At 42.2% G+C, this 23,193-nt stretch overlaps 1 protein-coding gene and 1 long non-coding RNA gene across 2 annotated transcripts; one reads left to right on the top strand and one right to left on the bottom strand.

Annotated features, from left to right (window-relative positions):
• The first annotated feature begins 47 nt into the window (after positions 1-47).
• Positions 48-13,276, top strand: LOC109512896 (uncharacterized). The gene is made up of 3 exons (XR_002167613.1): positions 48-137; positions 7,384-7,385; positions 13,263-13,276. It is a non-coding gene; the product is annotated as an uncharacterized LOC109512896 (long non-coding RNA).
• atm (ATM serine/threonine kinase) lies at positions 207-23,025 on the bottom strand. Its single transcript, XM_019864979.1, has 63 exons — positions 22,891-23,025; positions 22,081-22,195; positions 21,845-21,963; positions 21,051-21,196; positions 20,760-20,924; positions 20,484-20,649; positions 19,896-20,134; positions 19,454-19,623; positions 19,178-19,347; positions 18,725-19,096; positions 18,161-18,340; positions 17,951-18,052; positions 17,619-17,853; positions 17,408-17,539; positions 17,208-17,333; positions 17,034-17,123; positions 16,747-16,924; positions 16,386-16,579; positions 16,219-16,298; positions 15,930-16,085; positions 15,780-15,855; positions 15,473-15,615; positions 15,250-15,361; positions 15,006-15,176; positions 14,322-14,497; positions 14,009-14,246; positions 13,699-13,814; positions 13,322-13,448; positions 13,001-13,224; positions 12,702-12,876; positions 12,196-12,354; positions 11,926-12,058; positions 11,746-11,841; positions 11,498-11,669; positions 11,279-11,420; positions 10,920-11,096; positions 10,627-10,804; positions 10,450-10,555; positions 9,592-9,750; positions 9,334-9,442; positions 9,117-9,205; positions 8,919-9,021; positions 8,535-8,683; positions 7,825-7,929; positions 7,628-7,747; positions 7,307-7,541; positions 6,849-7,019; positions 6,581-6,700; positions 6,235-6,452; positions 5,606-5,813; positions 5,373-5,498; positions 5,156-5,296; positions 4,799-4,937; positions 4,482-4,564; positions 3,959-4,099; positions 3,106-3,222; positions 2,832-2,981; positions 2,464-2,629; positions 2,192-2,278; positions 1,997-2,111; positions 1,226-1,289; positions 949-1,091; positions 207-714 (listed from the first exon to the last, which is right to left on the bottom strand). The coding sequence occupies exons 2-63, from the start codon at positions 22,150-22,152 to the stop codon at positions 534-536; spliced, it is 9,252 nt and encodes a 3,083-aa protein (XP_019720538.1). The 5' UTR covers positions 22,153-22,195; positions 22,891-23,025; the 3' UTR covers positions 207-533.
• Between the last annotated feature and the right edge of the window lie 168 nt (positions 23,026-23,193).

The raw sequence follows: 23,193 nt of genomic DNA, 5'->3' as shown, positions 1-23,193 counted from the left end.
CTAGTGGCTTAAAAAGTATTTACCCGATATAAGTACATGCAAGTCACAAATAACTTTGCAAAACTTACCGGATTTGTGCTCATTTCTATTTTCCTTAATGTGTCAGTCCTCAACAATATTTTTCGATCAGGGTGTCTGTTTAAAACTAACCATACTCATCCAATGCAAGGATGATATAAGGACTATTTTTGACAACCGTCTGCTTCTTTAAAAAAAAAAAAAAAAAAACGTCACACTGCGCTGTGTCACCAGAGTGATCAAATGAGTGATGGCGAGGCAATGTGGACACACCTCGTTTTCTTTCTGACATCCTCTCAAGTTTTCCACTTCAGCCCACAACAAGTACAACAAGCTTTGTTCACTTGTCTAAACACACGGGGCCACGCTTGAGTGCACAGTGCAAACACTCCAAATATCAAGTGGGTTTTTTAGGGGTTTTTTTTTTACAGCTTTGTTTTATTTCAGCTATAGTTTTCATTTTTAATGTAAAAATGAACATACAGATAATATCACCTCCTCTTCTGGTGTGACATCTACACCCAGGCCTGCCAGCCTGGGAAGAGCCTGCTGAGGTTTTTGTGGTCCATGGCCTGTTGGATGAGCAGATTGACCTGGCCACCCACGGAGAGCACCGTGCCCCCCTCCACACCCTTCAACTTCTCTTGCAGTCGCAGCAGCACTCGCTCTGCCACCTTGTTGAAGTTCTGGCTGTCACTACGCCGGGAAGCATAGCAAGTGAAAAAGAACAGTGTGAAAGGAGACAATGTTCAGCAATCATCTGTTTTCTGCGAATGTTATTTAGACAGAGCGAAGGTACGTACACTGAACAGAGACTATTTATACGATTAAAGAAAAGTGTTATTTTCAGCATTTGCCAATGAAGCACATTTATTACACAAGTGTGCCTTAGGCTGCCCACAATGAGGTAAATGAGCTACTATTCAGCACCTGTGTTTATTGTGGTTGCCCAAGTCGTCACCTCCCATGGTTGAACTGAGTGTGGCGTTGAGCTCCTGCTGCTCGTCGTGCTGCAGGTTGAAGGCTTTTAGGGGGTTCATGGTCCAGTCAAACAAGGGGTCATAGAGCAGCACCTATGAGAATAAACGCATAGGGACACGCAGCCGCGGCGTTTACAGGACTTGGGTTTCACAAAAAAGAGACACTGGGCACATTTATTTCCAAGACAAAAATCAACCAGCTGAGTGCGAAGGAGTTTTTGTCGTACCTCCACGATGGTCAGCAAAGCTTCTTGATAGGTTCTCATTACCCCCATGGTCTTCTCACAACATCTGAACAGGAACAAAATTACATTTAACGCCTACATATAGCTAAATCCAGAGTGAAAGTCTTGTTATGGATGTATTTCATTTGGGGTTTTCATTAGCTCTAAGGTATCATCATCAAAATTACACCCTCCCAAAAAAGATCATACATCTTCTCAATCTCGGTGTAGTGAACCTACATGATATTCAAGTTTCACTTTTAGAATCAAACCGAAATCAATTTAAGGTATTCTAATTTTTTGAGAGTCGACAGTAATTGCGTATAGTTGCCACTCACTGCTATTTGACTCCTATTGCCTCATGCTGTAAACATGTACTTCTTCTTCTTCTTCTTCTCCTTTCGGCACGTCCCTATTCAGGGGTCGCCACAGCGAGTCAGTAATTTCCATCCGCCCCTGTAAACCGTCCTACCAACTCGCATGGTCGTCTTGGCAATGCTGTAAACATGTACATGGGTATTTAATCATTCTTGCGTGCGGCCGCTATGCATAAATAACAATGTTATTCTACTCCAGGGGTGCCCAAGTACGGTTCACAAGAGCACCAATCATCAAGCCTGTTTCAGATGTCTCCCTCCTCCAACACACCTGATTCAAAAGTGTCGTTAGCAGGCTTCTCAGAGCTTGCTGATATGCTGAATGAAACCTTCTAGAACAATGACCAGCAGTCACATATGAAACTACAATCACAGTCAATTCTCGCCTCCTCCTGACCTCCTGAAAACTCCCTCCACTCCAGTGATGCCCATTCCATCGACAATATCCCTGGAGAGTCTGAAGGGGACGGTCTCGGGGGTGGGCAGAATCTTGCCTTGCTCGAAAGCCACACCTGCACAAAACCATTAAGATGGACCATAGCCAAAGGTACCATACCTGTGGTCGCAATGAGAGTCACTCAAACGCGGTTACCTAAATCAATATGCACCAGCTCGGCAGTCTGCTCATCAATTAAGATGTTCTGAATGTGCCGGTCACCGAGGCCAACGATATAGCCAACTGTTGGTCACAAAACAGTCACTTCATTCACCCGCCATTTCAAAACATCTCTGCCTTGGCACTGTCATGATGAAAATGGAGATCTTACGTCCACATGGGTTATTTATCATAAGCTGTTGTGAACTATTCAGACTGCTGTTTAGATATGATGTGTGGCAGTTAAAGGTCACTTGCTATCCGAGTACCGATAGAGGAAGTGGCCACGCTGCGGGTGTAGGCCAGCCGCTTTTCCATCCACACTGCGGGGTCCACGAAGCGTTCCATGCAGAAATATCTGAACACAGGCTTGAAGTTTTTGCACACCTCGATGTAAGCTTGGAGCTTCTCGTCAAAGCCATGTTTCTGTGCCTCCTAAAATGACAGAATAACTATGACTTCAACTTCAAAACAAAATTTTCACACCGAGTAAGTCAATTTGAGAGGACTGCGACATTGAGACATAATGTGACATTTTTGTTTGGTGGTGTGATGTGAAAGTCTTGCAAAATATGTTGTGCCTTGACCCAAGTAAGGTCGAGAACCACTGCCCGGAGCAATGCCCACGGGGTAGTACCATCATCTTCCTGCGGCAGGCGAGGCTGGAAGCGTCCTGCGGTCTGTATCGTTTGTGAGCCCCTTTGACAGGATCCGCAAGGTATTCTCCAAGAGGAATCGTACCGGAGCACCATTCCAAGACCCCGCTGCACTGAGAGAACGGCACCACCTTCAAACAAGCATAAAATTATTATTGCCTCTAATGAAAGGAAATACAGGAAGTCCTTCATTTATGATGGATTTCAGTTACGCTAGTGGTGAATTAGTACTCAAGTCAGATGTGCTGTAGTGACCTTATATCTTCTGATATTGAGCTTCCTCTTGTGAGTGTCAGTGTTCCGCAGCAGCAACATGGAACACATGGCAAACACCTGCTGCATGACCGCATCTTGCCGCAAGTCGTCTTTACCCTGTTCACAAGGTGAGAAATTGACACGATTGACACAACTCCAATGATCATGTGTTTCCATCATTAGAAATTACGCAAAATGCTCATAATTGCACAGGAATGGCCGCAAGTCGTCTTTACCCTGTTCACAAGGTGAGAATTTGACACGATTGACACATCTCCAATGATCATGTGTTTCCATAAACTTACAATTGAAAGATTCACTTCTGCAAGTCATTATTTCATTCAGACAGTGTAAAATAATAAACGATTAGTTTTGACTTTACAATTGAAAGATTCACTTCTGCAAGTCATTATTGCATTAACAGTGTCAAATAGTAAACGATTAGTTTTGACTTTTCTCAGTCACACACACACACACGCACACACACACACACGCACACACACGCTCGCGCAGGCACCACACACACACACACGCACGCACACAGACACACACACACACACACATGCACGCGCACCCTTGATGACATAGGTGCGAAAAAGCATTTTTGATCTGTAAACTTTGTGTTTGCTTACACACAGAAACGCCATCAATTATTAACAGAAGGCAAAACGAGAGACATCATCAATCAAACAGATGAGGACATGGGACTAAACCAGAATAAACATTTCGGAGAAAAGGGGGGAAAAACACTTGTACATATTCGTGACTGGCACCCAACTTTACCAGAACATCAAAGCCAGATTTTTACATGCGCTTGGAGCACACACACCTTTGCAAGTAAACATCCACCCACCTTGACCAGTTGCCTTCTGCTCTTGCCATCCGAGCCCACGCAGTCTATGATCTTGGGCAGGTTGACTCCTCCAGCCAGGTGATAATGAGGCAGGAAGGAATGGACGGTCACTACATCATCATAGCGACCTGAAGGATCGACCTATTAAAGCAGAGGGTTAAACTATTCCAACGGACTTCAACAAATTTGGTGTTATGGGTTCAATGGGTTCTCAGGTCAAATATGGCATACAGTACAATCATTGAACTTGAATGGTTAAGTGGTTAAAAAAACCCTGAAAATTCCAATGAAAATGTTTTTCTAAATAAAATACTATATCAAGGTAACAATATGAGCATATAAGGAAAAGGTGCTAATGGTACTCAATGGGAATATATTTTTTCACTGAATACTTTTATTGGATTATAAGTTTTATGAAAAGGCTCATTAAGAAGATTTAAATTTAAAAAATATAGTTCCATTTCCATTATTTCCTTTGAAATAAAACAAATTCCAAATCCAAAACGTAATTGTCGTCAAACACCTTGAGCTCAACAGTGGGAATTGCAACTTCATCCAGGTCTTTGATTTGATGTATTGGCTGATCCGCAGGAATGGGAATTGCCTCTGTAATGGAACAGAACTGAAATGAGTCCACCGTTACCAGACATTACAAAACTATCCTCGATGTCCACAAAGGGCAGTCTATCTGCCTGCCTGAATCGTTGGAAATCCCGATATGTACGTTACCAGACATTACAAAACTATCCTCGATGTCCACGAAGGGCAGTCTAGCTGCCTGCCTGAATCGTTGGAAATCCCTATATGTACTGTGTGTGTGTGTCAAACTATTTTACTCACTCTTCTCTACCTTGTGCCTGCTGGCATCCAGATAAGCAAGTGTGATATAAGCGTCACATAGTCGCTCAATACCCCGGATCATCTCGCCTCTCTTTTTCCTGACGGCACTGATGATCTTCTGGGCCACATTGGAACGCTCCTGCAAGGCAAAATATGCCTTATGTATGCTACTGTATTTGTTTTTTTGTTTGTTTTTTTAATAGCCGCAAACAGATTGAATGTGAAAAGACACCACACGGTAAAAAACATCGTATAGAATCTGCCCAATAAATTCAGAGCAACAAATTGCAGCCAGTTTGTGTAAATTTAAGGGTGCAATCAAATCCATGAGGTTTACTTTCTTTATTGGGATCCTACCATGTCAAATGGCGAAGACTGACGTGGAGCACTCTTCGTCAGCCGACTAGTACAAAACTGTTGGTCCTTGTTGGCGTTGACCAGGGCAAAGATGATGAACAACGTATGATGAGGGTGCTCAAGACAAGACCGGAAGATCAACTGTGAGGAGATAAAAGAATAGCAGTCATACTATGCGTACAATCATACGGATCGACTGCTGCAGAAACTAACACACTTCACTAAGGACGTCATGGAAGCCCACGTCCTCTCTTATGCCAGACGCCATCTTGGTTCCCATACGCGCAGCAAGCTGATACATAAGAGGTAGAAACTTGTAGGAGGGGATCTTCTTTACTCCTTTCTACAACGTTACAAAAAATGATGATGAGTCCAGGTTAGTCGAAGAGATATATACACCAGGGCCTATGAGCCAAAAATGACAAACCAATTCAGATGTGACTGACAAACCTTCATCATGTCATTGACTACTGTCATGTCAGCATTTTCCAGCCAGAGCGACGCCAAACGGAACACCCATGTGTCGTGCTCCTCACCTTGCTCCAGACACTGTATGTAGTTTTCTACTGCCTTACACAGGAAGCGCTGTCTGTCTGCCTGCAGGTTGGAAAGGGCCTTCTCGTCCAGCTCCAGCTCTCGTTCTACCTTTATTGTATACCTGGATACAGAGAAAATATAAGCATGTTTCTGCCAATTTCAAAATTTGGTACCAAAGTCTTGACTAGATATCAGGGTAGTACAGTGATTGTTACAAATCCATATGTTGAAATGATAAATCTTGACTGGGACACAAGCCTTGCAAATCAGGAAGGAGCTACATTTAGCCTGGGTTGTTCGTGGAGTAAGGGAGAGTCTTCCCCAGCATGTGCATGTACACGTACACATACGGGGTACTTTCAAATCATCTCAAAGCCATTTTTTTCAGGGTAATAATGTAAGATGAGTTTAAACGCATGCACGCACGGACGCAAGCACACACACGTACACACTACCACCACCGCTATCAGCAGCAAGTCAAAGTTCCTATCAGTGCAGAGGAGAAAATTAAGCACGATAAAAATACAGGAAGTTGTGCAAACCTGTTTTTTATTACGTTACGCTCTTTCATTAGATCCACTTCTTCTTTAGCCTTTTCCAGCAAAGCCTGCTTATTCTCAAACTCGGATGAAGTCATGTATTTATCAATGCTCTGGTACTGGGCATCTGAAAAACGAGCCAGCGACAGGAAGGCCTCAATTCGCTCATTCTGAAGCCGAGCGTCCTGCACTCCGGATTCAACTTCAATTACCTCAACAGCCTAAGAGAATATTACAAAAACAGACATTTACGTGTTGTGGTAAAAGGTTATGAAGAACATAGTACTGATATTTTTGGTTTCTTTTTGCATCGTGAGTGAAGAGGGTAAAAGTGCAGGCAAGCTCTCACCCTCTCCAAGTACTTCTCCAAAATGACTCCAGGACTTTCCTGGCACGTTTCAGCAAGCCAGTTACCACAGAGCCTGAGGCACTCAGTGTAGATCGGTGCCAGAGCAGGATTGAAGTCAACCTGTTGATCAGACACAAAAAGACAACAGTTAAAATAAAACTACGATAAGCCTTTTCTTGTGATCAAGACCAAGATAAGGTGCTGAAAGTTCCTCTTATTACAGCAATCAACTAGTCAGGGTGTGAAGAAGCGTTTTCAGTTGTCTTACATGTTCCTCAAGCTTCTGGATCATCTGTTTCAGAAGGCCTAGAGCCAGACTTTGTTCTCCCTTCACCCAAAACACCTGAGCTTCTTCCAGTTGCCAAAGTGATATTGGTGATGATGATCGGGGGTCTTCAACTCCATGCTGCTTCATCTGAAACACTGCTCGCTCCGCCAACTGGACACAGGAGTCACCATATATCGGAGAGTTTTAGTCGACTACAGTCATAATTCATTGCGAAAGCAGGTTCACCTCACAAACGAAGCACAATTTGGACCAAGCAGCACACCCTTTGAAATTCAAATATTGTACTTGTACTTCAAGTATTGTACATAGTAATTAATAACATATTTTTAGGGTACTATATTTTAGCCATCTTATTAGCTGTGGTGCCCAGTGAATATTCGCAGGAGGTTTATTTAATATGAGGGTAGTTGAATAGTTAAATTTTCTGCAGATACTACCTGTGTGTGCCCTGCTTTCCGAGCCATCTGGCACAGTTCCAGTAAGTGGTCAGTAAGCACTGAGCTGAGATACTGAGTAGTGTCGGGGTCCACCGTCCTGGACATCAGGGTGTTGTAGGACACAGAACGAATGGCCAAGATGGGCTCCACCAAAGCAAAGTCGCTGTTTGAGAGAAGCTGGGAGTGCTGCTTCCTCTGGTTATGCACATTCTTAACAGTCAACTCTGAGAATGATCTGATAAACAATGGCGGCGGGCAGGAGGAGAGATTAAAATTGCATTTTTAACAATTTTAACACTGGCACTGATATTCTGGAACTACCTTGCGAACAGAGGTTTGATGCTCTCGAGCTCCCCGAGGCTCTGCAGGTTCCGAAGGGCTGGGTACAGTGAGGACACTGCCTCCAGACTGCCTTTACACAGCTCCTCTACTTCTCTACCCCTGAGGGGAAAAAGAGCAATATTCTTTGACCATCTGATAAGATGATGTTATGTTAGGACCAAAAAAAGGCAATTCACCTCGCCCATTTTAGAGTATCATCAAACATGGAGAACTCCTTGTCCCTCAATGCTTGCAAGGCGCAGAACACAGACTCATGGAAGCCCGGCTTGTGTTTATCACTCCTGGCATTCATGAAAAACATCAAGTTACCCTGCACTCTATAATGTACAAATCCAATTCCAATTAAATTGGGACACTGTGTTAGACATGAATAACAGCAGAATACAATCAGAGTGCGGATGCTAGCCTGGCCTGCCTGCAGTCCACACCTGTCTCCCATTGAAAACGTGTGGTGCATTATGAAGCCTAAAATACAACGGAGACTGTTGAACAGCTGAAGCTCTATCTCAAGCAAGAATGGGAAAGAACTCCACCTAAAAAGCTTAAACAATTAATGTCCTCAGTTGGCAAACGTTTATTGAATGCTGTTATAAGAAAAGATGATGTAACATGATCCTTTCTCAGCTTTTTTTGGCACGTGTTGCAGCCATAAAATTCAGTCAAACTTAATGGTTATTTGTTATAAACTTTAAAGTTTATCAGTTTGAACATGAAATACCTCATCTTTTTAGTGTATTCAATTAAATGTCGGTTGAACATCATTTGCAAATCATTGTATTCTGTTTTTATTGATGTTTGTCACAAGGTCCCAACTTCAGTGGAATTGTTTTTTTTTCTCGAGTTAATGTTTATTTATTTAATTCAAGGCCCTTCTCCCTCCCCGCACCTCTCAGAAAGCTCACAGTCCCACTGAGTGTTTCTCCAGGCAGCCTGGAAACGGAGCTCCCTCAGCTCAGCTCCCCACTCCACCCCTTCACTCTCCAGACCCCTCATGTAGGTGGTGAGGATGCTACTCAGACCAAAGTTCTGCAGGCCCTGTATGTGTGATACATAGTTCAAGTTCCCAACAACAAGAGTCTTATACTCAAGGTCTGTAAAGGTTTAATGTCTTTCAAGAAAATGTAAGGAATAAAACCAAACTATGTTAGCAAATAGCAAATACATACTACAACTTGCAAAAAAATGTGTATATCTCCTTACTTGAAATCACTGTGTAAATTGAGACCCATGAGACTACGTCTGACATGGACTGGTATGTTTAATAACTTGCCTCCACAATTCCCACTTGTCGAGTGACATCTGGCAGGGTCGAGTGAAGATCGTATGAAGTCAGAGCTTTTCCCCACATAGATTCATGCTCGTATGTTCGAATCCTGCAGAATTGGTTCGACAGACTTTGTGAGTCTGATCAGTTGCAGAGAACATGTCACATTGAAAATAGAGGTCTGATCACAAGATTATTTATTACCTTGTTAGTGGACTGGTCACTGTTTCTCCTCCACAGCCATAAAGACTGTCAGGCTCGCCGATGCTCCGGTAGACATCAATCAGCAGTTCCTATGATTATGTAAATCTAATTTAGTCTTTTGTAATGTGATGAATGATTTGATAAGCAAAGCTCATGTGGCTAAGAGAAAATCGAAACAATGTTCCTTGAAAAGTGTCATATCTGACACATGGTTGACCTGCAAGCTGATGTTGGAGTCCTCCATACTTTTCTCAGTCAGGAAGGAGATAGTGAGATTTTGGCTGTTTTCTTCAAAGTTGATCTTGCGTGTTGCTTTGCCTTTCGTTCTGCTCATTCAATAGAGATGCAGATGTCAATTTGCAATGCAGCAACTCTTTCTGAATACTGTATTATGAAAAGTGATTGATATGAAATGAATTAACCCACAATTTCTAGAGAGTTAATCTAACGACGTCATTAAAATGTATATACATACCTGCGACTGTCCTCCAAATTTGATTTAATCTTATCCACATATATCTCAGTGTAGAGCAGAGCAGTGAAGTGAGCAGAGCATGACTGAGCAGATTTGGCCACCTCCAAGTAGTTCAGGTCCAGCCAGAAGTTGGAATCACACACTGTGCCAGAAGGCTTGCTAAAAAATGGATATGCTTGTCATGGAATAAGCCTCCGCAGACTGACGTAGCTTTAAAGCACTGTATACAAATAGTCAGAGGTGGGCATCGTCAGTCAATCACTAAGTTTACGTCAATAGTTCAGGCCGAGCCAAGTGGGTCATGTCTGTCCTTAGTGGACAATGGCCAATCGGCGTTGGGAACATAATTTCCATATCACACGCAGGCGCGGTACAAGCAGCCACTCAGCCAAATAAAGAGAAAAAGTAAAATCAAAACAGACACAAACGCAAACAAACACATGAACAGCATGGTGATCATTGAAATAAAAACAATTTGGGATACATGTTATTGCTGTTTGGAATACAACACTCATTTTGTCTTCATTTAGCTGTGTACCGGGTGTGCGGCACCTGCATGTGATGTAGTACCGCAAAGTTCGTTCAACGACGTTTGGCTCACTTGGACCGACAGGTTGGGCCTGAAATACTTACAAAAGCTCAATGATGGAGTAACGCAGTGACAAATGCCCACCTCTGAAAATAATTGGGTCTCTACAGTGAGCCCAGTTATGAAGTGTGAAATTGAACAATCCATGAAAAATCTTTTGTCATCGGCCTATTTCTGAAAATGCGTCTGTGAGCGAGTGGTGAAAAAAATTCACCATGTATCTCCTTTAAAAACAATATTACAAAGACATATATAAAATGAATGCAAACCTATCCGATGTCAGGTGTCTCTGCTGGTGTCTCAGATAGTCAATAACGGCGAGCATGGTACGCAGAGATGCCTTGTCGTACAAGCCTTGGCTGGCGGTGTCAGTCTCTGCAAGGAATAATTGATGCGCATGACAGAAAAACTACAAATCACTCTCATCTGCTTTCAAGTCATTATACCGGAGTCAAGGTTGAGTGGTGTGGTGGAGCGGCTCGCAGCCTGAGCACTTCGGGAACAAAAACTGAAGAAGTCTTGGATATGGGTAGAGAGCAACTCTCTCCAGGAGCCCTGACTGTCATCCAGGAGGATAGAATGGATGATGAGGGGCAACAGCCTCTGGCAACAGTCCAAGTTCACCTATCGACAGAGAAGGAATACAACAGTGAATGACACAACGCTATGAACACAATGAAGGCTCTTTTCTGGTCAAAACTGTGAGAAGAAGTTCAAGTTTGCTTCACAGGCCACTAACCAGACAAAGAGGTCGGGACAGTAGGAGAGGCTCACACTTGACTCCTCCGCTGTCCAGCAGGGCAGCACACAGAGACTTCAGCCAAACTGTGTGGCCGCCTATCTGTGGGATCCAAAAGTCTTGGTTCTCCAGCTTCTCCCTGGCCTGCAAACTCTCTTCAGAACTCATAGTAGTCACCTGAAGAAAATATGAATTTGACCTCTGAGAGTTTTGTCACAAACAGAAGGAATCTAAAGATGACAGGCAATAGAATTTTCATGATTCAAACAGTTCTTTGATACTGTGTCTTTAGGCCACCTGGTTAAAACTGTCCAATGGTAAGCACATCCTACCTGTGTTATCAGTTGCCATAAACTCACCTTCTTGTTGGCTTTTCTAAATGGATTTAGGTATGCCAACATGGGGTCTCTACTTTGTTTGTGCTGCTCCCAAAAGTTGATTCCGGACTGGGTGGCAAGGATGCCATTCACAGATTGAGCTGCTGCCTGCCTCACATCAATACTGCCAGCAAATCAGAGTAGAGCAGTCATAAAACATCTCCCTTCAACACATTTACAGAGATTAAAGACACGCTTTACCACTGGTGAGTGAGGGAGTCATTCACGCAGTTAAGGATGATGTAAACACACTGAGAGTCAGTGGAAGGGAAGATGGTCATAGCCTTTTCATAAAGAGGATCTCTGCCGTGGAGCAAGACGATGGTGGAGAGATTTACAGGCCCCAGTTCTCCCAGACTACTTCCTGCTGCCTCTGGAGGACACGTTACAGTTTGAAAGTGAAAAACACACTGGTTTGCTGTTGCCAGACACTTAAATTAGCGGCATACCTAGAATGTCAACTCCAGTAGGGTGATTGGTTGCCAGCTTACAGAGCTGCAGCAGATTCAGAACCAGCTTCACCAGGATGCTGTTTGTGGGCTCAGCTAAGGTGGGCAGACACAGAACTGTATCAGGTCATGTCTAATAAACATAGGACATATTAACATGAAATGCGTTTGCTGTCCTACCATGGCACTCTTTAAGCAACTCTCTTATGTCTTCTTTGTTGTCATGCAGTTTTTGGGAAAGTTGCCGAATTCCCTCAAGTCTGGTCAGTGGTAATGAGTCAGAAGGTGTCATAGACAGGAAGTGTGATATCTCCTGTACATAAAAGAGACTGTGGCAGTAAAAGAGAGTACTACGGAGACAGATTTACTCCAAATTATGTCGAGCCATTCCAGCACACAAATACAAAATAATCACATTGTTGCTGTAAAAACATCCAAGAAAATTGTTACCTGTCTCAATGTGAAGGTCCCAGAATTGTATTTGAGATCGTTCTGGACAGAACGCAGCTCTTGGAATTCAGGCAGGTCAGGAAACGGTTCCAACTTGCAAATGGCTGCCTTCAGTTTGTGTTGATTTTTTATGACAAGAAATTTCAATAGACTGAGCACCTGGAGGGTCACAGAAGACAGCCAAATAAAGGTGAGGTTGCTTCAAAAGAATATGAATTGTAAGAATTCTCCCCTCCATCCCCTCACTTTTTCTACCATGTACAATATATGTATCATAAAAGTTGTTTAAACTGATTTGTTCTCGATCCACAGATAAACAAGGTGCCCACAACTTTATGAACACCTCCACAATCAAATAATATAAAGATATATCAAAGGGCTGTATATACATTATGAATATTACTGGCACTGCGATTGACCGGCAAACGGAATATCAGTTAGGAAAGGTTCTAGCTTTTGTCAGCACTAAGCTCAATGTGTGAGAGCTTTTCATATGAAAACATTACCTGCTGTGAGATAGCTGGCTGGCTGGTCACTTGTGCAGTGAGAGTACCAACAATAACCTTTAGGTGGCAGTCTAGAGCATCATCACAGAACTGCAGAGCAGCCTGACACACGGCAGTCAAGAGGTCACAGCACAGGGACAAGCTTCGCTTGGAGACCTCATCACACTGAATTGGTCTGTGAATGGAAAAAAAATTCCTGTAACCAAAACCAAGCCATCTTTTCAGGCTATTGTACTAGATAGGATAGATAGAGGAAGAGTATGATTTTAGGTACATCATGCATAACACTATCAATTGACCTTTGTGTGTCTGCATGCACCAGCCAGCTGTTGATATGGTGGATGAGTGTGTATATGATGTCCCTGAGGACAAAAGCCCAGGCTCCTCCAAGACTGTCTTTCACCTCCCTGAGCAGCAGGTTGACAAAGAGGTGATACATCAGGAGGATGCGATGACGTTCATAACCGTTAGTTGTCACAGCGGCCTTTTCACATATTGCCAGAAGAATCCTCTGAATAGATATCTGAGGAAGATCAGGACAAAAGGAACGGCTTCTCAAAGAATATCCAAAATATGATAAACAAGATAAATAAGGTTATCATCGGATGAGAGCATCTTACTGGCGTTTTTGACAGAATGGCCACCAGGGACTTGTGGTTTGAGCTGTGGCATTTGCTCAGATAGTCCAGTGTAGCTTTGATGACCTGAGAGCTGAAGTATGGTGGGTTTGGGACAGGGTCCAATTCCCTAAAAAGAGATTTACATCGGCCCTTTTTAGTAAGTTGTTTTGTTGAAAAGAAAACAATAATGGTACAGAATGTAACTACTTTATTCCAAGTGAGAAAATGAAAAAAATTAAATCTAACTGAATAATCAAATATAGTGGAACCTGCATGTAATAAACAAATGGTCTACTCCTGAAAACAGTATCTCACAAAAACTTCGATCCATTTTCAATTTCGATTTTCAGTATTGAAAATAAAAGTGACACCCTTACCCTATAAAGCGTTTCAAGTCTCCTCTGTCCTCTTCAGAGGCACCCCTTTCATAGAGAGTCATTAGCAGTTCGACAACTAACTCTGGTAGGTTACTGTGGATCAGGCTGTCAATTTGCTATGGCAAATGAGGGGAAATATCACATGTAGTATCGTAAATATGACATGTACTCATCATCATATCTTCCTGTTCCAGCATGAGAAAGCAGTTGATGCTGAATGTAACACAATGTGGTTAAAACTCAAATGCACAAGAAGTCAAATGCAAGATTTAGATCGAATTTTGGCCTAAGGCTAGAAATTCACCTTTACCTGTTTGCCCAAACAGTTTGCATCTTTGAGCAGGTCATACACACGGTGGGCCTTCTCCCTCTGTTGTGCTGTCTCCTGGCCAGACAGCGCAAAGTATGGTAGGATGTTGACCATGATCTTGGGGAAACAGTCAGCCAGAAGCTCTCTCCAGTCCCTCTCAAGATACCGGCCAATAGACTTCACTTGCTCAAAGTCATCCAGGAAGACAAGGTGCGGGATGAGCACCTGGTATGAGGAGCTGCAAGCAGGCAAAAGGATGCTAAACAAATGCTTGTTAATATTGCGAGGCAGATTCAAGTTTTTATTTTCTAACCTATAGAAATCTTTGAGCGTGCCATGGTCAAGTAGAGTGAAAGGGAAAGATTCAAGCGTGTAGCTGTCGTCAGACTGTCTCTGGGAGAGCCATTCGGCAACCAAGTAGTACAGGTGAGAGCTGACAAATGTTTTCATCTTGTTGTAGCCAAGTGTTCTGGATACGCTACACAACATCTGTGACAAATGCAAAAATGTTGTAAAGGAAAGCCTTTTTGCACATTTTTCGATGCAATGTAACCCAGTGGCTACAGCTTAAATTATACCATCACAACCTAACGAGATACAAGAACTCTAAATAAAACATTCTCTTATGTCAAAGAGGTATAAATTTAAGAATGTTTGTTATTACGGTTATAGTCTGCAGCAAAATAAATCTCGTTGTAATGTTTTTTTTCTAACACTATGTCCCTCTAAAAGGGCCACAAAGATAACCAAAACATAACTCCAGTTAGTGTGATATCACTGCAAACCACAATTCCAATAAGTATATAATTCACTTTTCGCTCTTCAAATACAGTTAATTGACTTACACGCTCACTTAAACTCCATCTTAACGCATACATTAAAATCCTAAATCAATAACTATTAAATTATTATTATTAATGTTTACCTGTCCATCCATCTACATAGAGTATAACAGTTGCAGTTTAAAATGATAAACACAACATTTTTGGTATTTTACCTTCTTAATGAGGTGCTCGTCAATATTATTTTCCTTGTAAGACTGGAAGAGGGCAAACAGGGTCTGCTTCTCGCAGACTGGACTACAACACAGCACGACTGACAAACTCTTCAGCAAGGTAGCCTTTCGGTTGAAAATCTCATCCTGCTCATCATCAGTTGAGCTGCTTTTCTGAATTTGATGATATCAACAAATAAAACACACGCAAAACAAAGGGGTGATAGGACCTATAAAGTTATCATACCACCGGTGTCATGCCCTCTTGAGCTTTCAAGTAAATGTTCTCAAAAGCTGCTTGTTGGTCCGACAACATCTTTCTCTCGTCTCTGTGCTTGGGTCTCATGTCCAGAAATAGCCTAGACACAAAGCATCGCAATAAAAAGACTGCATCTCAAGGTTGCAATATAAATTTTTTGGCACTGCAAAGTGAGTGAGTATAGTGAGCTAGCTTTACTGCTTTAGCATACCTTTCCAATGACATTGCCACAAGCATGCGGACTTGGTGATGGGGATCCGCAAGGAGAGATGGAAGGATGACAGACACTGGACGGTCTTCCTCTCTTTCAGCCTCCCTGATACTCAATATGGCCCACCTGCAACATGGGTCAGCCTGGAATAGTGTACATGGCATAATTTTAATCTTAGCATATTCAGTGGTAGCAATAGGTGTCCCTTACAGCTAAACAGAATGAACTGTCTTGCAGTCTATCATCTAACACTGACTTGTAAGGATCATAACCTGTAGCAAAACTACCATACATTCTAAAGGCTTACCTCCAGTAGCGCAACCAGACATTGCACCAAAGCAACTCGGACAGTGGCTGTGCATTTCCCCGTTTGGCTCAGGTAACTAAAACAGAACACCGGTATAAACATTGTGTGTTTCAGACCACCTATCGATCAAATCTTCACAATGCTACAGACCAGAACCCTGACAGCACTTGTAGCAGGGAGCCCTGCACATGCTTCATCTCCAATTGCATATCGTGGGTTCGCCCCAAGCTCCTGATGGAGGGCAATAAAGCCACAAGAAGTGCAACACACATCTCCTGATCCTGACGATACAGAGAACACAAGTCCCTGTGAAGAGAGCAAAGCGAATTATTTAGAATACATGCGAAATCATGGCATCGGTTTTCAGTTTTATGTTTTGCTAACACAACTAACTTTAAGAACAAGAACGCAGCAAATAAAGGCAAAAACATTTCCCTACGCCAGAGGACGAAGCAGAGAGTCAAACTCCTCGGGAGTGAGGGAGTCCTCAGTCGGAAGCTTCTTTAACAGGACAAGATACTATAAAGAGAAGAGACACTTTTTTTCTTCGAGTGCTTGTGCTCAAAAACGTTGAAAGTTGAATGTCCACAGCCTTATGATACCTACCATGTTGACATGCAGGGCTTTGCTAGGGTCAATTTGCTCCACCAGCAGTAAGAGCCTGCGTCGTACCTCCTGAGGTTTATAAAGTTGGCCATGGACGGGCTGAACTGAGCCGCACTTACACAAGAACTCCAAGATTTCGAGGAGAGCAAGATCCTGGTGGACTAAATGCTCATCAGCTAACAGGCTTTTTGCACCTACAGAAAGGACAGTGTTTAATTTTGGTTTGAGCTTTTAAACCCATTTAGAGCATGGGCTAATGGTATGAATAATAAGGTTAATGCTGCTGAGTGGAATTAAACCATTTTTTTCTACAATGAATGTAGGTAACTGAATGTGGGTAACTGTGGAGAATCCCTCTTACCTGGTCCACTTGACATTTCATTGCTGTCTCCTCCCCTTGCTCTCTGAGTCCCACTGTGGAACTCCTCATCATCGAATAGAGGATGGTCGTCTCCATGCTGGGTTCTGGTCATTTCCCAGTCATTATCCGTAGGTTCGTCTTTATCCACAACTGAAGCTCTCGGAGAAACGCTGCTAAGCTGAAGATATGGGGGTGGGGATATGGACATGAGGATTTTAATAGAATAACTGCTTTACATGCAAAACTCTGCGAAGCACTTTAATTTTAAAGGAAGGTTGACTTTTTACCATAATTTTGTAAATCTCTGCCAGCTCTGTGATAAAACTCGCCGGGAGAGTCATTATGAAAAGACGAGAGGAGAATGTGCAAATATTTTCCTATTGAAAGAAGATGAAGTTGCAATTAGTACAAATGAATATTAAAACGGTCAACATAAAAAATAAAATAAAAATATAATTCACCTTGTTTTTTGTTGTGGCAGTAATAGTGCATAGCCTAATGACAGACCTCAGTGTGGTCATGGTTAATTCTTCACTCATCTTCACTTTCACGCTCGACACAAATCCACTTAACTCCTGAGCCAGGGTCTTGAAACAAGACATAAGACACAAAACTCAAGCAATTAATGATCACTTAAACCTGAAACTCTTTGAATGATCACCTTAGCTTTCGTGAATAGCTGGGAGCGCTCTGCCTCATCCTCAGTGAGACAACCTGTGGAGACATAACCTGCTTGAACACCCGTCAGCAGGCTTAAACAGCGCAACAGGCACTCTGGGGTTGTGGACTGACTCTGTGGAAGGTCAATCAGTGTTGAAGTTCTACCATGATGACTGCACACAAACATGAGTAAGTGCAGTTTCAAAACTCACGTTAGGAAAGGAACAGTTAAGAAGGTTGTCGGCGACACAAAGAAGAGACTGCTCCAACTTCTTTTTGAGACCGCCGATGGCCGTGAAGTGCCCATTAGCTGACGTCACCTTGGACTTCTTGTCAGATCCTCTGCTTTGTGCCAACTCCGTGTTAAAGCTAAATTGCAAGTACAATCTCTCAATCTTGTCCAAATCTTCATTAACACCGAGGGATGTGCACTCTTGAGAAAAAGCACTAAAAGAAAGAAGAATTGAATTGAAACTGGAAAACTGAATTTACGAAAAAAGAAATTTTCCAGTCCTTGCTCATGTGAGAGCACGTTTCTTCTCACCCCTCTACTCCCTCAGAACCGAGAAGGAAATTCAGGCCAGCACAGGTGTCTTTCACGGTCAAGGAGACCAGGATGTTTGCTATTAGATTGTGAGGAAAATCGCTGTGGAAAACCAAAATTGAATAAAAACTTAAGAGGACTAAACAATAAAAGTGAGGAAGGAAACAATACGACATAAAAAAATAAAACAATTAAAAACAAAACACCAACCTGCAAATGATGGGATGAGGCCTGGAGTTATCCTCCATCTCGTCGCTCTGATCTGTCATCAACAACCAGCCAATGAGGGTTTCCTTCAAGTTAAGTGACCCTGATCCATCTGGGACTCCCAGATGATCCTTAGGGACCGGACACTTCAGAAGAGCTTGGGCCAGACCAATCACAGCGCTCCTGGAGAGAGAAACACAAAGTTAAAGGACTGCAACATAAATGTTAATTAGCGTTAGCATGAAGCTAGCAGGATGAAATTCTAACCAATACGGCTGTTTTAAATACACAAGGTGTAATTGTCTTTGTCTTATGTTTGGTGTGACAGTAAACTTAAAGTGGGAGAGTCGTTCAACAGTTTGATGAATTGTAGGCCCCACTGTACTGTATTATCATTGTATTTATTACAGTACATGTTTTATGTTTGATCTTATGTTAAAGCTGCGGTTGTAAAGTGGTCTATGAACAAAGACGAGTTGAGGGTGCCTCTCAGTCTAAGTCAGGATAGCAGTATAGAAAATGTACAGATGGATAATGTTTCAGGATGAAAAATGAGCAGTGACTCACTGGGATGGTTTACATGCCGATCCTGAGAAGAGCTTCCAGAACTCTCTATCCACATTGACCAGTCCACCGTGGACAATGGAGACCAGTAGGTCCAGGCTGAGAGCTTCTAACTGGGGTGAGCTCACACGGCGCAGTGTCAGAGGCCATACACGACTCCAAAGTTTGTCCAGCTCTGGCTTGTAAACTCTGATCCTTTCTGGAAAATGGGCTTGACATCGGGCTACCTCGCGTAAACAGCGCAGCACGTACAGCCCCCTTTCTCCTCTCCGGTGTTCAGCTAAGAGCTGGTGCAACATTGATAACAGTGGGACTGTCGCTTGGCTGGGTACCATTGATGGGTAATTCGATATGAGTGCTTCTGTGATCTGTAGCCTGAGATTTAAAAATGAAAGCTTTTATTTTCTCTCTCTATAAATCTGTTACGCGGTCAAATGTGTGCTGTACTGTCCATACCATGGAATGATATCAAAGTCGCTACAATGAGGTTGCAGGCGGTCTAAAAGAACCTCCCAACTGAGGTCAATTCGTCGTCGCTTGCTTGGTGTTCCACAAAGGGAACTAGTTATCAGGGAAGAGGCCTGCGTTGCCTCAGAGATCTGAGAGTCTTCGTCAGTACTGAAAAGCTACAAAATGCAGCAAGCACAAAAAGAATAAACTTTGCAAACACATGATTTGGCTACATGTAAAGCTTCATTTAATTCATTCAACAGCTGACGTCATCTTTGTTACCTGGTGACAAATATCAGCTGCGAGCTTGATGAGGTTATCTTTGACGGCGATATGTCTCGTGCCAGTGACATACTTCCCTCTGCTCCCAATCTGACTGATTTCTTTAACTAATGCTTCGTAGAGGTTGTACAGCAAATCTCGCCACCTGGCCCAGTCCTCAGCATGAGCACCTATAAAGTAGAATAATGTTATAAATTTTACAATTCGTGGACTGGAACTGCATCCAGAATAAAGACACAAAAAGGATCGTATTGCACATGATAAGGGAGAGATATTTTTTGGGTTGAATATTTTCTTCCTACAATTCTGGACACACAATATACAACCAATTTCAAATGCAACGTAAAAATTTTCCAAATACCGTACTATCAACCCAGGAAACCGTTTACCATTTTCATGTGATAACATGCACAAATCTTCCTAATGCCCTAAATCTAATGACCTGTGTCCTGGGTCTTTGCTCCTTTGGGATGATGGATGCAGAGCTGCAAGTTGAAGAACTCCACAATTTCCTCTTTGAGAGCAGCACTGGGCCTCATGTTGGCCCAGACATACAGTATTGATGGAAGCAGTTCCTCCCCCAGTCGACACACCCTCATCCGACAGTTCATTGCCACAGCTTTCAAGAAGGTGTTAAGCGCCGAGATAACATGCTCCAAAACAGTCAAATGTTTCTCATGCCTGATGATAACAGGAGAAAAGAAAGAGTTATTTTACACAGAGACTGTACCATATTTCCTCATAGTTGACCATTACCGAGGGCCTCTCAGTCATGGAGTTCACCCCAACTCCAAGGTGGAGTAGGTCATATTAAAGTTCATTGCAGCTACCCTAATGTTATTTTCTTAATCCCTAAATGGAAGAAGAAGAGATGTGTGTCTATTTAAGGTGCAGTGTTTATTCGATTGGGCTACGCACCCAGTGAACAATTTGAGGTAATAAAGTAAACACTGGTAATAAAGTAAACATTGCTAAAGGAGGATAAGACGATACCTATATTGTAGATTCAAAGGATTGAAAAGTTACTCACCTTGCATTGAGCAATGCCTTGGCGAAGAAGCTGAACAAGGTTTTATTGAATCCATCAGTCTGCATGCAGCAGCCCCGCACCACCGTGTTGATGACCCGACTTACAAGAACACGGTTAATGGATGTGGATGAGGAGGTGAACAAGCGGCTGTACACATCTAAAAGACCTTCAGCAAACATCAAACATCCATTGATAGTTACCATGAATAAATTCCTGTTAATCAATTAAGAAAAATTAAATAAAACATGTTGAATTCTCATTCATTTTTCTACTGACTGTGCCACTGCTGTGGAGTGATGTCACACCAGTACTTGCGAACAGACAGGATTTCCCTGAGGAGCAGGTTGCTGTAGTCTTTTCCAAAGGCTGAACAGCTGTATGAATTTTGAAGAACGTCAATCACATGCTTCAGCAGCTCACTGCACTTTAGCCGAGGCCCACCTGAATAGCACAAAAAAATGACACTACAATACCGCCACACAATGACCAGAAATGTAGCATATCCATTCTGAGCTCTGCGATAAGAAAAAGGAAACTTAACACCTCTTGCAAACAGAGCGTCCTTACGTTTGTTTGCGTAGCACACAAAAAATCTGATCAAACTGCTTATTTCAGACATCTTCTTCTGCCGGATGGCCAGCGTTGTGGTCGTGACGTTGGATTTACTCGATTTCATGGTTTCAGTCTCCCGTTGGAGGTATCGCTGCAGAAATCTTCAACATCAGAAATTAAAGAACGTGCAGTTGAATACTGGCAGATTAACATAATACACCTAGTTTTGGCAAATTTCATCAACACAACTACAATTTATAGATACAATATATCAAATTCAAATAACATGAACAAATTACTCAAATATCATATTAAAGACAGCGTTTTTATGTAGATTGTAGTATGTACAAAAATTTAAGTCACTAGGAAACATGTACAGTGATCCCCCATTGCAGTTTGACATTTGCAAATTCACCTATCCATTCAGTAATTAACAAAAAAAAAAAAAACAAAAAAAAAAAAAAAAAAAACACCTACAGTATTTGCTGTTTTTGTGCTATTGGCCAAACGAATACATTTTCTTGCTTTGGTGCCATCTTACTGCATCTTGTTGCCAAGAGACTATGTTGAAGTGAGAAGAGGAGCTTCAAATAGACAAAAGTAGTACTTTGCCACTATCTTGATGCATCTGAGTGCCAAATATCTATGTTGAACGTTTAGACAAAAGTAGTGCAGTCTTGTTGGCATCTATAGGCAATTATAAACCTATTTGTGGGGTCAGGGAGGAATGTCAATTTGCGGTGCTCAGTCCCTGTCCTCTGCAATAGCAGCGGGAAACTGAATTATTTACACAACAATCAGTGTAATACCTGAAAACAGCATCCCATGTGAGTTGTTTGGAGCCTTTGGTTTTTGGCCCCGAGGTACGATCAAGTTCTTGCACAATCTCTGGAGATCGTATGAGCTTTCTGAAGCGTTCAGCTTCTTTCTGAAGGCATCAAGCATGAACACAAGAAAACAATGCGTCAAGTGGCCCTGGACCATAAATGCACCTGTGGGGAACATCCTGGAAGAACATTTTTATATGCTGGTGTGACTACAGTACCTTCCTCTCTGTAACCTTGTCATTCTCTAGTCCCCTGCAGCACACCAAGAGATCAGAAAGAGCCAGACTCATCGTGCATCAAGTGGAAAATAAAACTGTAAACATATGAGTCCACCTACAACACAGGAAGTTCACATTGCGTTATTAGTCCCAAAAAAATCTAGATCTACTGTGTTTTCCAATCTTTATTCAATTAAATCTCACGCAACACCTACTGGAAAAAATATATGATCTCAAAGTATTCACTCTCTAATTACTCAGTGTAAAATATGGGCCTGAAAAGTAAACACAAAGGTGTTATACTAAACTCGCAGGAAGCCATGACTTTTTTCTGTTGTATGAATGGAGGACGGATCATAGGCGCGTTTATTGTATCTTCTGCCATCTCGTGGAAGAACATTTAATTGCTCTGCTTGTCATTATACAGTATTTTGCTAGCATAGATAGCTGAACAATATATTTGTAATTGACAAATAATAGTTTCCTTAGAAATTAAGTGAATTGGATAATTTTTGCAGCACATTCGAGAATCTCTCACGGTCATACTACCGTAGCAAAGCACCGAACTGGGAATCACGGCATTCATTAAAGTTAATAGCATATTAAAGTTAATGTCAACGTTGTCTCTTTCCTCCATAATTCTATTGTCATTGCACACAATGACTACTGCGCATATTGCTAGTGTGATTAGCTGTGATAGAAACAATAATAACTTCACTTTGGGCCTTGTCCTTAAAACCCAGAAGCCCGGAGAGCACAAAACCACATTGACTCGAGTCATAAAATTGCTAAGCCATGCTCTCAGCTCACCTTCCGTCGCAATAGTGACACTTTTCCAACGACCCATCACATAGTACCACACAGTCGTTCGTTGAGATGGAACATGTGAGCCTGCAGTAACCCCAACAACTTTTCCATTTTGACATGCGTAAAAACGTAACAGGAAATTCCCGCCTCTGGAATTACCATTTCCGGGTAGTACGACACTCCCCATTATGACAAAGGTATTTCCGTTTATTTTATGAACCATTCATAAATGTTAATATTTGGACCTGATCAAATAATAGAAATCATCGTATTCCGATATATGCATTAATTGAGTAATTACACGTA

This window comes from Hippocampus comes, unplaced genomic scaffold (assembly GCF_001891065.2).
Source record: "Hippocampus comes isolate QL1 unplaced genomic scaffold, H_comes_QL1_v1.1 scaffold276, whole genome shotgun sequence".
Lineage (NCBI taxonomy): Eukaryota > Metazoa > Chordata > Actinopteri > Syngnathiformes > Syngnathidae > Hippocampus > Hippocampus comes.
The sequence above is the reverse complement of the archived record's forward strand: the minus strand, read 5'-3'. Positions and strand labels throughout refer to the sequence as shown.

Excerpts from the sequence above, each read along its gene's own strand:
- atm (XM_019864979.1), bottom strand. The coding sequence starts at position 22,152 with ATGAGTCTGGCTCTTTCTGATCTCTTGGTGTGCTGCAGGGGACTAGAG. Across the intron at positions 10,556-10,626 it reads ACCACTCAACCTTGACTCCG|AGACTGACACCGCCAGCCAA; the intron begins GTATAATGACTT and ends TATTCCTTGCAG. Across the intron at positions 7,542-7,627 it reads ATCAAACCTCTGTTCGCAAG|ATCATTCTCAGAGTTGACTG; the intron begins GTAGTTCCAGAA and ends ATTGTTTATCAG.